This window comes from Galeopterus variegatus, unplaced genomic scaffold, assembly GCF_000696425.1.
Source record: "Galeopterus variegatus unplaced genomic scaffold, G_variegatus-3.0.2 Scaffold7966, whole genome shotgun sequence".
NCBI lineage: Eukaryota > Metazoa > Chordata > Mammalia > Dermoptera > Cynocephalidae > Galeopterus > Galeopterus variegatus.
The window spans coordinates 37,241-51,493 of record NW_007734077.1 but is presented as its reverse complement, the minus strand read 5'-3'; the positions used below and the strand labels follow the sequence as shown (position 1 = coordinate 51,493).

The following is a 14,253-nucleotide window of genomic DNA, read 5'->3' as shown; positions in this document are numbered from 1 at the left end:
CCTCCTTAATTGTGCGAGGCAATTCCTCACAATAAATCCCCCTCTCTCTCTTTCTCTCTCTCTATGTGTGTGCATGTGTGTGTGTGTGTGCATATGTGTGTGTGCATATGTGTGTGTGCATATGTGTGCACACATATGTATGTGTGTGTGCATGTGTGTATGCATGTGTGTGCATATGTGTGTGCATATGTATGTGTGTGCATATATGTACACATGTGTATGTGTGTGCATATGTGTGTGCATGTGTGTGTGCATATGTGTGTGCGTGTGTGTGCATTGTGTGTTCATATGTGTGTGTGCATATGTGTGTGTGTGTGTGTATCCTATTGGTTCTGTTTTTCTGGACAACTCTGACTAATCCAACAGCCATGAGCCAAGGGCCACCGAAGCCTCCAGAAGGAAGCAGCCAACGCCTTGACTTCAGCAGACTGAAACAGATTTTGGACTTCCAACCTCCAGAACTAGAAGATAATAAATTCGCGTGGTTTTAAACCACTCAGTTCATGGTAATTTGTTACAGCAGCAGTGTCCATATCTGGTCCAATCTGGTGTGGCCTCAGGTGTGGTCAAGTTTATGGGGACTTTTCCAGGATCTGTGGGTGGGGTCTGGAAGAAAGGGGGTGCCTAGAAGGAAGACAGGCACGCTGACCACCAGCTGTGCCCCACTGCTACGCTCTCCAGGCCCCCTTCTGATCACCAGCTCAGCTTCCACATTCTATGCCAGAAGGGGGGACTGAACAGACAGCCCAGTCCCTGGAAGGGACTGTCCCCAAAAGCTAACCAACTACTAGAAATTCTTGTTTATACACAGCCTCCTTGTGGTTACTGTGTCAGGTCCCCAGATCAAAACGATGTCAGGGGTCAAGACTGAAGAGGAATTCTTAAACTGAGAGCCGAGGGTGGAGGGGTGGCCTCTGCAGGCACCTCACACTGAGCCTCCTGACGATGCACCGCTGGGAAAGTTGTAATCCTAGTCCGCATTCCGGGAAATGCCGCCCAACACACACACACTTAAATGGCAGTAATGGAAGTAACGTCGAATGGCTTTAAAGTTATCCAAAATATATTTAGGAGAATAAAGCCTCTATGAAGAATTGCATAACGTAAGCCAAAGTCCAGTGGAAATAGGTTTCCATCATGAGCAGTTTTGACTTATCACCTGTCACCGTCCTGGCTGCCACCGTTGCATGAGTCATGACAAGTAGCTTGAACCATATTTGAATATTGAAATATCCTCGTTTACTCTGTTCCACCTGAAGATCTTACACCAGCGTTTGTTCTAAACAAAAACGGAAACTTGGCAGAGAAAACCCACAGAAGGGCACCAGCTCACCTCGTTATACCAGCCGGCGATGAGCTCCAAGTTGCCCACAAACTTCCGGAAGGTCTCGTTGTCTGAGAACAGGTTCTCTGCACTGCCTGGAATCTCCTTCTGTTGCTGGAAATTCAAATACTTGACTTCTCTGAGAACCGCCACCAACTAAACGGCAAATGCAGATCAAAGAACGTGTCAGAAGGTGATCTCCGCAGCGTGGCATTTGGTGGCAGAAATGAAGCTTTGTGCAGCCGGGGGGATTCCCGGGTGGGTGGGAGGGGACGTTTGCTGGCAGCAGCAGGACGTTTTCACCCTCTTTGATGGTCCTGAGCCAGAAAGCGCTAACATTGTCATCACTATCGTGGGTGGGTGACATCGTCATAACTTTATCTCTGTCCTCTTCCCCTCCCCCCACGCCCAGGTTGTTTGGAGAAAGGCTTCAGGGCTTCACCTGGGTCCTCCGTGGGACCTAACCTCCCCTCTTCCCGCTCCTCCCACCCGGTTATGACCCAGCAGATCAACACCAGGGGCGTCCCTCCCAACAGGGCTTCTGTCCACCAAGCTGCTCTCAAGGTCGAGATAGCCTCCCCGTGGCTGAATCCAGCGGTCACATTGCAGGCTCCATCTCACACGAGCCCCAGCCGCTGGCCGCTCCCTCCTCCTGGGCGCACAGAACACCAGGCTCTCCCGGTCACCATAATCAGTCCCTTTTGGTCATTTCGAGATTCCCGTGATGGAGAGCCACACAGAGCCTGACCCGCCTCAGTTTACTCCCAGGTGAATGAGGCGTGATCACTCCCAATGTCACGGCCTTCAGGACCATCTGTGTGGGTGACTCCCACATTTATGTCTCCAGCCACACCCCTCTCCTGCCCTCCGGACTCCTTCACCCACCTGCCTGCGCACCACCTCCACTCGGACATCCAGCTGACGTCTCAAACTCAAGGCAGTCAAACCAGAGCGGCCCCCTCCTGCAGCCTGCCGCACCTGCCACCTCCGGCTGCCCCTCGGCTGGGGGCAGTTCCGCCCTTCCAGTCACCCAGTCCCGAAACCTACTCCATTTTCAACCCGTCTGGAATTGACACTGTGATCAAAATCTGATTGCTCTTCATCACCTCCATTGCTGTCCCTCTGGCCAGAGCCACCCTCCACGCCATCACCCCTGCCTGGATTGCACAGAAGCCTCCTGTCTCACCTCCCTGCTCCCACCCTCGCATGCCACCCCCATCTGCTCAGCGCCCAGCATGGACAGGGTCCCCTCACCAGCATAAACCAGACCGCAGCACTCCTCAGCCCGAACCCTGCAACGGTGCCATCTGCTCAAACCAAACACACAAGTCCCTTGCTCGGCCCACAAGGACTCCCCCGACCCCTCTCTCACCTCCTCTCCTGCCCAGCCCGTCCGGCCCCAGGGGCCTCTGTGTTGTCCCCAAGACGCACCAGGCTCACTCCTGGCCTTGGCTGCAGCTGCTGGCCGTGCTCGAAGGCTTCTCCCTACATCTCTGTGTGGCCAACTCCCCGCCTCCTGCAAGTCTTTGGTCACATCTAAAATTGCTCTGTCTCCCTTCCTTCTGCCCCGCACCTCTCCACCTGCCCTTCCCGATCTCTCCTGGGGGCCCCCTCTCACGTGTTATGTACTTTACCTATTTTATTATGCTAGTTGGTCATTCTCTCTCTCTCTCTCTCTCTCACTCTCCCTCCAGAGGTAAGCTCCAGGAGGGCAGGACAGNTCCCCTCCCCCCACGCCCAGGTTGTTTGGAGAAAGGCTTCAGGGCTTCACCTGGGTCCTCCGTGGGACCTAACCTCCCCTCTTCCCGCTCCTCCCACCCGGTTATGACCCAGCAGATCAACACCAGGGGCGTCCCTCCCAACAGGGCTTCTGTCCACCAAGCTGCTCTCAAGGTCGAGATAGCCTCCCCGTGGCTGAATCCAGCGGTCACATTGCAGGCTCCATCTCACACGAGCCCCAGCCGCTGGCCGCTCCCTCCTCCTGGGCGCACAGAACACCAGGCTCTCCCAGTCACCATAATCAGTCCCTTTTGGCCATTTCGAGATTCCCGTGATGGAGAGCCACACAGAGCCTGACCCACCTCAGTTTACTCCCAGGTGAATGAGGCGTGATCACTCCCAATGTCACGGCCTTCAGGACCATCTGTGTGGGTGACTCCCACATTTATGTCTCCAGCCACACCCCTCTCCTGCCCTCCGGACTCCTTCACCCACCTGCCTGCGCACCACCTCCACTCGGACATCCAGCTGACGTCTCAAACTCAAGGCAGTCAAACCAGAGCGGCCCCCTCCTGCAGCCTGCCGCACCTGCCACCTCCGGCTGCCCCTCGGCTGGGGGCAGTTCCGCCCTTCCAGTCACCCAGTCCCGAAACCTACTCCATTTTCAACCCGTCTGGAATTGACACTGTGATCAAAATCTGATTGCTCTTCATCACCTCCATTGCTGTCCCTCTGGCCAGAGCCACCCTCCACGCCATCACCCCTGCCTGGATTGCACAGAAGCCTCCTGTCTCACCTCCCTGCTCCCACCCTCGCATGCCACCCCCATCTGCTCAGCGCCCAGCATGGACAGGGTCCCCTCACCAGCATAAACCAGACCGCAGCACTCCTCAGCCCGAACCCTGCAACGGTGCCATCTGCTCAAACCAAACACACAAGTCCCTTGCTCGGCCCACAAGGACTCCCCCGACCCCTCTCTCACCTCCTCTCCTGCCCACCCCGTCCAGCCCCAGGGGCCTCTGTGTTGTCCCCAAGACGCACCAGGCTCACTCCTGGCCTTGGCTGCAGCTGCTGGCCGTGCTCGAAGGCTTCTCCCTACATCTCTGTGTGGCCAACTCCCCGCCTCCTGCAAGTCCTTGGTCACGTCTAAAATTGCTCTGTCTCCCTTCCTCCTGCCCCGCACCTCTCCACCTGCCCTTCCCGCTCTCTCCTGGGGGCCCCCTCTCATGTGTTATGTAGTTTACCTATTTTATTATGCTAGTTGGTCATTCTCTCTCTCTCTCTCTCTCTCACTCTCCCTCCAGAGGTAAGCTCCAGGAGGGCAGGACAGAGACCTTTGTCTCTCAGGTTCACTAATTTATCCCAAGCACATACACACAGTAGGCGCTCAGTAAATGTTGAATGAGAGAAAGAATGAATCCTTGTGCAAAGGAAGGTTTCCAAGGGAGAGGCATCTCTGGTCTCCCTGTCCCCCTGGCATCACACCGGCATCCAGACAGGGCAGATCACGAGGTGGTGCATGCAGGGGGACAGCCGCTCCCTTGCTTCCACCCTCTGTGAGTGTCTAAACCATCCAGGTTTTAGCTCTGGGACACACCCTGCAGCCCGCCAGTGTGAATTCTCTCCAGTTTACCTCCAGACCGTTTGTCTAGATCCTGCAAAGACTTTTAAAAAATTTTTTCAGGGCCGGCCTGGTGGCGCACTGGAGAGTGTGGCGGCGCTCCTGCTGAGGGTTCGGATCCCATGTGGAGACCGGTTCCCGCTCACTGGCTGAGCGCGGTGCGGGCGCTACACCGAGGGTTGCGATCCCATTACCGGTCAGTAAAAAAATACAAAAAGGAAAAAAAAAATTTTTTTTGAATTGATGTTTTCCTGGGAATCACAAGAAAGGAGGCCAAGATTTTCAAAAAGGTCCTTGCTGGGTTTTTTTTTTTTTCTTTTTAGTGGCTGGCCAGTACAGGAATCCGAACCCCAGACCTTGGTGTTATAAGTCTGCACTCTGACCAACTGAGCAAACTGGCCAGCGAAGGATGCTACTGTTTTGCCTCAGATCTTAAAGATACCCTGGACATCAAAACCCTTTAAAAATAAAGCTTTAGGCTAACCCTGACATGAACATCAACCCTCACAAACATGTGCTGTGGGTGGAAGGGGGCAGCCTCCACGGCAGGGGACCCTCAGGCTTCCTCCTTCCCCTGTAGTGGGACCCCAGCCCCCCGGGCGGCACCCACCTCTTTGCTGAAGTTAACTTGGATAAGGTTGGTGGCAGGGTCCCGCTGGATCAGCGGCTGCCCCAGGTTGAAGTGGCAGTCTTGGTCCACTCTGTCCACCCACTGTTTGTAGATCTTCTCGCGGTAACTTCTCAGCATCTCCATTATCTCGTCGTATTTCTGGCAGGTCAGCTTGGCCTCTACGCTGGACATGACCCTGGGATCAGAGACAGGCAGGGCCCTGAGGTGCTGGCTTCCCTTGGACATGTCATTCGGGGTCTCTTCAGCACCCCAACCACTGGGGCCGGATCTGTGGGTGCTGAAGCAGACAGCCAGCTACCTGTTTCATCAAGGCTGACAGACCGAGTCTACAGAGGGACAATGGCCAGACTGTATATAAAAATGGAACTCTGACGCGCAATCTGCAACAACCAGCCCAGGAAGCCAACCCATAGGCTGAAGCAGCCAGTCCGAGAAGTCAAACAGCAATCCCTGTAGCAATAGGTTCCAAATGGCCAGGGCTTCATTAATAATGGACGGCTTCCCTTCCAACTTAGGGCCAACCAGAAAGAAGCAAATGGGCCCCCTAACCAACCACATAGGATGCCTTGAGCTGCCCCAGACCCATAGCCTCCCTCAGGGCCCCCCGGAGCCTCCCCGGTTTTCCACTGCAAGGCCTTCCCTCTCCTCTGCCTGCCTCTCAGCCTCTGCCAAAAGCACATGACGGCAGCTTGGCTGACTCCTTTGCTATAGCAAACTCTGCATAAATAGCCTCTGCTTGGTCCTGTTTGGGTGATCTTTGTTTATTTCTGCAGGCTGATGGTCAACGGCAGGGACTAGCCAGAGTCTTCCTGAGCACACTTCGAGGAGGCATTTGGAGGGGAGAGAGGACCAGTGGGGTCTCTCCTGGGATTTTGCTTTGGGAGGAAAAGGTCCAGCTGCTAAGAAGCATGGATGCTTGGGGGCGGGCCAGGCCGTCTCCCTCCCCCATGCATGGAGATGGGGTGGCCCTGCGTGCCTCGGCTGGGCGTTGTGACTCACGGGTGATCGATGTGCTTTAGGTGCTTCATGGACACCTCCAGCCTCTCCTGCAGCTCCAGGCTCCACTTGAGCTGCCCGGCCACGGGGGGCATATTCTTGTGGATTGGGGGGATATTTCCCTCTGCAGAGGCCGCCATCTGGGCATCGTACAAGATCTTGGCATTGTCCAGGTCAGTATCAAACACCTCCAGCATGATGGAGTACCTGGGCACCACCTCGGCAAGAATCAGAGGCCGCTCCAGGAGGCTCCCGCACATGTACAGGAGCTGGGGGGGAGCAGGAAGAGGGGCGCCTTCACCCAGAGGCCCCGCCCCCGCCCCACCCCCACAGCCTCCCCAGCCCCTGGCTGTGGACAGAACGGGCAGGTCCAAGCTTCAGGGGGCAGGAAACACGCGCCTTGTCAAAAGAAATGAATTCATTTGAACCTTTCTCTGCATGGCAACTGTTTAAATGGATGCTTCTATAATTTTCGTGTTGACGTATGCTAAGTCCCCAAATACGTGGCTTGTGAACCAGCTGTGCAAACTAGGCCCAAGGTCTAGAAGATTTTATTCCAGGAAATAAAGATTTTGGCAAAGAAGACTGGAATGATTAAAAAATACAATTAAACATTAAAAAATAGCCACGATACTGGATTTATATAACAGGGACGTATATAAACGGATGGAGAAATTTTTTATTCCCAAGAATTTTTTCTCTTAGGGAGAGCACTGTCATCCTCAAAGCAACAGAGACCACCATCAAGAAATTGTGTTGCTCTGAAAAAAGCTATGGGGGAGAGGGGGACAGCCAGGCGCAGAGGGGGACCGGAGAGAGGACGGGCGAGCTTACACTACACAGGGCCCTGGATCACTAAACTCACTGAGTGCTGGGTTAGTGGGACATCTGGGGGAGTCTCCTGGGGCTGCTGGATAAAGGACCCCACACTGGTGCCTGGCAGACCTGGACCTGCTCTGGTGAGCCTAGGTCTCCGATTTGCCCGAGATTTGGGTTTGAAAAATATGACCTTTGTCCCTAAAAATGGCCTTTTGAGGAAAGACTGAAACATGACGATGAAAAAAGGAGGAGAGGTTTTCAGGCCCCCAAAAGCCAAATGGGGCAGCTTTTGATTCTCAGGACCAAGTGGAAACGCTGGTGTTCTGGCCGGTGCACAGGTGCCTGCCGGGCAGCTACAGACATGTGAGGTCACCAGTTGCATGTCTTAAAAAAATGTTAAGACACGTGAGAGTTGGGGAGAAAAAACGTGGCCCTTATCAGTTCACGAAGCTGCTGGATTTGTCTCCCTTTATCCCATTTCTCTTCCCTCTTTTCATGTTTTTACTTTTTGGCTGATGATGTCCCAGAAGAGAGCTAATTTTATTTTGCTCCAGGAGGGGAGCACGTGGGAAATGGCTCTAGAACGTCCCGGCGGTGTGTGAATTGTTGATGATAAGAACTAGCATGCAGGCAGCCTGGGGACGGGAGGGACCCCAGGGGCCACCCTAATGGGAGCACAGGGCTCTTAGATCTAAGAGCCACAGGAATAGATGGAGATGGAGAGGGTTTGCAACAGTGATTTTCCTTCTTTTTTCTGGGAGCACAGGGCTCTTAGATCTAAGAGCCACAGGAATAGATGGAGATGGAGAGGGTTTGCAAGAGTGATTTTCCTTTTTCCTTCTTTTTTCTGTTTTTTTTTTTTTTTTTTTTCTTTTTAACCTAGCATAAAGTTAAAATTCAGAAAATGACTCTTTCCCCTTCTAGAATATGAAAGCGGATCCAGGCCCTGGTAGGAGAGGGTGTGCGCTCCCCGAGAAAGCCCCGGCGAGGGAACAACTGGGTTTGATCGTTCTGGGGCGTGGATCCATCCCGCAGGGGCTGTATTTGGTTTCTTCCTGGACCACGTGCTCCTCACAGAGGGGGGACCTGGGACTCACGAAGCTGGGCGCATCAACCCAGGGGGGCTCGGCCCCTGCCTGGACGTTCTTCCTCATCATTTCTCCCCCTTGTTCCAAACCAGACGTATGGGAGGGAAATCTCCACATGCCTTGGGGACCCAAGGCACTCTCGGGACTCATCCTGCCCCAGCTGGATGACCCATCAGTGAGCTTTTCTGATTTTTCTGGGCCTGTTTCCTCATCACAAAGCTGGGGAGCAGCAGCACCTCCCCGCAGGAGGTGACAGATGCTGGTGCCGGGCCACCCAATCCCTTGCTCTAGCACTGTCTTTTAATTTTGGAGAACAATCACAGGGGAGGAACTGGGATCTCCAGATTAAAGGATTGACTCAAGACCTCTGCTCAGGACCCTTCTGCCCTTGGGTGGCCTCCGAAGCTTTGTGTTAACACTTTCCTTCTGGGCTCCATGTCAAAGGTCTACCCTAGGGTGAAACTACCTCCTGACAATGTCCAGAATCACCAAGCTCCCTTAGCTAGAGCCACTTTTGTGCCACGGGAGAACCTCACAAGCCCCTGCCACGTGCTAGACTCTGTACTAAGCGAAGCCAAATCAAGTGCCTGTCCTCAGGGAGTTTATGTTCTAGTCGGGCAGACAATGAACACATGAAGACGTCAGTGCACAATAGCACACCTGGGAGGGCAAGTGCCAAGAGGAAAAACCCAGCAGGTCAGTGCTGGCCAGCGAGGGAGGGGAGGAAGGGTGGAGAGGTGGGAAGGGTGCTACTTGAGGGTGGAGGCAGGTGGCATTGGAACGGGAGGAAGGAACTGAGCAATGCAGCTGTCTGGAGAAGGGTGTTCCAGAGAAGGGAACGGTGATGAAAAACCTTCGCTTGTCCAAACTGTAGTCAATCTCCCGAAACTTCCCCTTGCCCCGTCTGTGCAGTTCCTTGTAAAATCTGGTTTTAGCAATCCCTGCTGAGTCAGTTTAGCAGGAAGCTCCCACCCTCCATATCTGATCACCCCAGCCTGCCTTCAGCAAGAATCCTGTTCCATCAGTTTAGCTAGAATCCCCCTCACCCCTGATGTGTCCTCTTAGTGATTTTCCGTCCACTGACCCCCACCCTGATCCTTGGCTATAAACCCCACTTGCCCATGCTGTGTTCGGAGTTGAGCCCGACCACTCTCCCCCAAGGCAAGACCCAATGCAGTGCTCCCTGTACCCACAGAGATCGTTCTGAATAAAGCCTTCCTCGCCGCGCTTTAGCAAGTATCACTGAATAATTTTTTCTTTAACAACAGCAAGGAGGCACTGTATTGATTTGCATTCATTGATATTTTGCTTGGAGAGCCAACTCCATCCAAGACTTAATTGATGGTTACATTTGCAGAGCTTCAAATTCACATGCATTTGCATTTTTAAAATAGATGTTTAAAAGGCAAAGGACCATCCTGGCGTCTTTGTGAGAGAGATCTTTGTGCTCAGGGGTGGGGGGGTCCTTCTGAGTCCCCAGTTCAGCTGCAGGAAGCCTAGCCCTGACATCCTACAGAAAGACGACCACCACCCTGGGCTGCCCAGGCCAGCCCGATTGCCTTCGTGGTCATGGGAGCCCATCTGTCCGAGAGCTTTGTAACAGGGGCCCTGGAAACAGTCAAGCTCAGACTTGGCTTGCGGTTCTGGTTGCTCTACTTGGTGGCTAGCTGTGTGACCTTGAGCAGGTTTCTTGACCTGTCTGGGCTGGCCAAATGGGGTGGACAATGCAGGGAAGGAGCTTAGCAAAGAGCCTGGGCTGTTGTGAGAACTGAGTGATGGAATGTAGGCAGTGCTTAGCAGGGTGCCTGGGACCTGAGACCTTATAGTAATTATTGGGCCTGTCCCGTGGGCAGTGCTTTGTCCTTGGCAACCCAGAAGCTTACAACATGAGGGAAAGACATAGCTCTGAGATTCATAGTTGGCAAACATGCATAAAACTAAGCAGAGAAATTAAAATAAGCTACCAAAGCATCTACTTATATCTACACATTTAGGTACTCAATACCTGTTCTTCAGAGTTGAAGCCACACGCACTAGATCCTGCAGGGATTTGGCCATCACGGTTGATGTAGAGATTCTGCCAACAATCTTTTGTGGGGGCCGGGCAGGTTTCAATAAGTGCATGAAAAGGGCTGGGCTAGGACAGTAGAGAGTGGTGGGGTCTGGGGCAAACTGGACCATTCATGGTCTGGGTGGAGATCCACTCAAACTCCAGAATTGGGATAAAGATAATTTTAAACCAGAGACATTTGAGATTCAACAGATGCAGAAAAAAAAAGCCTTTTCAGAGCTTTTCTTATCTGACCAAGGCAGAGTCTTCAGAGAGTGAATCTGCCATAAATCCTCTCTGGGGGAGCTTTATTGCCATGAATGAACAGACATAATCACAAACTTTATTATCTCCCATTTGTTCCCCTAAAAGCCCATTTGTCTTTTCTTTTAAAAAGCCGTTTGTTGTTCCACAGAAGCCCTCCTCCCCACCCCTCCCTATCCTCGGTTAGGTTGGTAGATAAACCCGTCTCCAGCTCTTCAGAGAGCCACTTCTGTCCTGCCCTCCATACACACAGGAATAAACTTTGTCTCTTCAGCCGTTAATCTGTCTGTTTTTAGTTAATCTGCAGGCCCCTGGTAGATAAACCCGTCTCCAGCTCTTCAGAGAGCCACTTCTGTCCTGCCCTCCATACACACAAGAATAAACTTTGTCTCTTCAGCTGTTAATCTGTCTGTTTTTAGTTAATCTGCAGGCCCCTAATCACTGCATCTTGTCTCCCAGCATCCTGTCTACAGGAAATAGCACCTGCTCCACTTCAGCTGCACGTTGTCCAGTGCGGCTAGATCTGCTTTTCCAAGAGAAGGTGAAAATGTGGGCTTTGATGGGACCTTTCTCAATTTTTAAATGTTGGCAACATTTTCAAAAATTTTTCACATTTTTAAAAAAGTGATGTGAGAATTGGCAAATCTATACGGATGGAAAGTAGATTCGTAATTGGCTTAGGTGGGGGAGGTTGGGGAGGAATGGGAAACGGCCAGGGTTATGAAAATGTTCTAGAATTGATTGTGGAGGGTTGCACAACTCTAAATGTACTAAAAACCCATTTAATGGCATATTTTAAATGAGCAAATTGTACAGTATAAAAATTAAAGTTCAAAAGTACCACATGAGCCCGAAGAAACCTGCCAGCAATCTTTGGACAGCCCACGCCATCAGTTTGTGTTGCCGATGATTGTGCAAAATGCCCAGGCTCTGAGTTAATCAATGAGATTATGATGTTAATAATTCAAAGCACCGAGAAATCCAGTAATCGTCACGTCTGTTTTACTGGTGAGCACTGTGTTCAGGCTTCCCTTGAACCCATACTGTAAACACAGAGATAATCTCCAGGATGTAGAATCCAAGGCCAGAAAATAAAGAGTTGGTGGAGTTATGGTCAGATAACCCAAAGGTTGGTTGTCAGAAGGTTGGACATATAAGTTTGTGTGAAATGACTCGTGGCCTGGGAGGGCTTTCCATCTACTGGGATTACGAGGTGGAAAGGGCAGTGTTTGTCTCCACATTACAAAACATTGGCTTTATAAATGGGCGATGGTGGATTTAAGTCAACGTGAAGATGGGCTGTCTGAGGAGGCCCTGGAACAAGCTGCTCTGTGGTTTGGCTGGCTCACGCCCACACCCACACTCATGCCCACGCCCACGCCCTGCCTACACCCACACATGCCTCTGTGTCACACTCACATTCTCCCGGGGAGTGTGCATGCAGAGGTGGGAGGACAGCGGTGGGACAAAGTGCAGAGGGGAGCCCTAGGTCTCATCCAAATGAAAGATTGTAAGAAAACTTGAACACAGCAGCGGAAGTTTAAATAATCTCCTGGGAGGAGTTCAGACAAGAAAGAGGAAGGACTCTTTCTCAAGGGGCCTCTAAATTGCAGAATGGTTTATGGCCCCATGCCCAGAGACTCTTTTAAATAAGTGTTGGGATTACCAGCTGGAAAATGGAAAAGCATTATGAATAAAATGCTTCTGAAGATTAGAGCTGGAATTTTTTTTTAAAAAGTCAGGAAAAGGTGATATGAAGAATAGCCAGATATATGCAAAAGAACCAAATAGAACTTCCAGAAATGAAAAGCTCAATGAATGGGTTCCATGGCTGACCAAACACAGTGGAAGAGAGAATTACTGAACTGAAAATCGGAGTTGGAGAAATTACCCAGAAGAGAGGCTGAGGAGATGGAAATTATTAGTGATTAAGAGAAGTGGAGGAGAGACCCAGGTCCACTATCCTAACGGAAGGTCTACTATAGTCTAATTGAAATCCTAGAAGGGAAGAATGGAAATGGTGGGAGAGATAAAGAGACAACAGCTGAACGTTTCCCAGGATTTTCCCCTGCTTTTCAGCTGAGCCACAAATCCACGGATGCAGGAAGCACAACCTTACCCCATGAAAGATAAATGAAGAGAAATCCATGCCTACATACCTACTAATGGATATCAGGTACAATACATGTTCAGATGTCAAAGACCAAAACAACAATGATTTAAACAAATAGGAGTTTACTTCTCTCTTACCATACAGCCAAAGCACAAAGCAGGCCAGAGAGGATGTGGTGGCTCCAGGGTATGGGGACCTGGGGACCTTCTCATGGGTTGGTTCTGCCATCCTCAATGAGCTTCCATCTCAGACTCTAAGACGGCTGCTCCAGCTCCCACCACCACATCCTCATTCCAGCTGTAGGGAAGGACTGGGGGCGTGGCAGGTGCTCCTTTGTTTTTAAGGGCACTCCCAAGAGTTGCACACATTAATTCCAGTCACATCCCACTGGCTCTCATGGCCACATCTAGCTGCAAAGGAGGCTAGGAAATAAGTTTTTAGTTGGGTTTCTGTATGCACAGCTGAAACTTTTGCTTTTACAGAAGGGGAAATTAATATTGGGGGAAAACTAGCATCTCTGCTATTCAGTAAAACCACAGAGCACCAAAGACAAAGAGAAGATCATAACAGCATCCAGGGAGAAAAGAGAAGACCCCTATAAAAGAATGACAATTCAACTGGCAGCACACCTCTAGAAGGCAAGAAAGAACCTGGCAGTGGATGCCTTCTAAGTGCAGAGAACATAGCCATCAGCCAGGTGTGCCCGGCAAGACCAATTTTTTAAGAACTAGGGTAAAATTAAGATATTTTTGGATAAACAGAAACTGAGCATTTTGTGCTAATAAACCTTCACAAAAGGAACTTCTAAGGATGTATACCAGGAAGAAGAAAAATGACCTCAGAAAAACTGTCTGAATGTAAGAAGAAAGGGCGGGCAATGCAATTGGTAAACATGTAGGTAAATATAAACAAAAGTAGTCTGTATAAAATACTAAGAATAGCCACTTTGTGGGGATAAAAATAGAGACAGAACTAACTTTGCCCAAACTGCCGGTATGTAGGTTGGGAAGGGGGTGCCGGAGTTCGTATTCTCAAGTCTTTATACTGTTTGGAAGGTGGCCAAGACAAGGATCAATTTCAGACTTTGTTAAGTATGCACGATACAAATTCAAGGGTCACAAGAAAAGAGCAGAAAGAGAGGAAATCACTTCCAAGAAATTAGAGGGAGGGGACGGAAAGGGGTTGGGGAAGTCATTCACTACAATAAAAGGCAAGAATAAAAAAGAACCATAGAAAAAATGGGGCAAATGAAAGTGAAATACATTTATTGTAGTATATTTGGTAAATATGGTATAGTTAACTATGTATAAGAAATTTAAAATCACCTGTAATCTCACCACCTAGAGATATTTGCTACTAATATATTAATATTTGGTGTATTTCTTTCAAGTTCTTTGTCTATGTATAAATATTTTACACATCGGGATCATGTTATATATATATTTTTCCCCTTTTTGTCTTTTTTCGTGACCGGTAATGGGATCGCAACCCTCGGTGTCGCGCCCACACCGCGCTCAACCAGTGAGCAGACCAGTCTCTATATGGGATCCGAACCCTTGGCGGGAGCGCCGCCACACTCTACTGAGTGTGCCACTGGGCCGGCCCATATATATATTTGTTTTCATTCA

The 14,253-nt window shown here is 50.6% G+C and overlaps 1 protein-coding gene across 1 annotated transcript in view; it reads right to left on the bottom strand.

The window, feature by feature from the left end:
• The window catches only part of LOC103608050 (dynein heavy chain 17, axonemal-like), a 70,258-nt gene that overhangs the window by 47,613 nt on the left and 8,392 nt on the right, over positions 1-14,253 (bottom strand). Inside the window, exons 9-11 of the mRNA XM_008592498.1 lie at positions 6,295-6,560; positions 5,275-5,470; positions 1,334-1,480 (exon numbers count right to left, since the gene is read on the bottom strand). Of these exons, the coding sequence (XP_008590720.1) occupies positions 1,334-1,480; positions 5,275-5,470; positions 6,295-6,560 (609 nt within the window). The remainder of the gene's footprint in view (positions 1-1,333; positions 1,481-5,274; positions 5,471-6,294; positions 6,561-14,253) is intronic.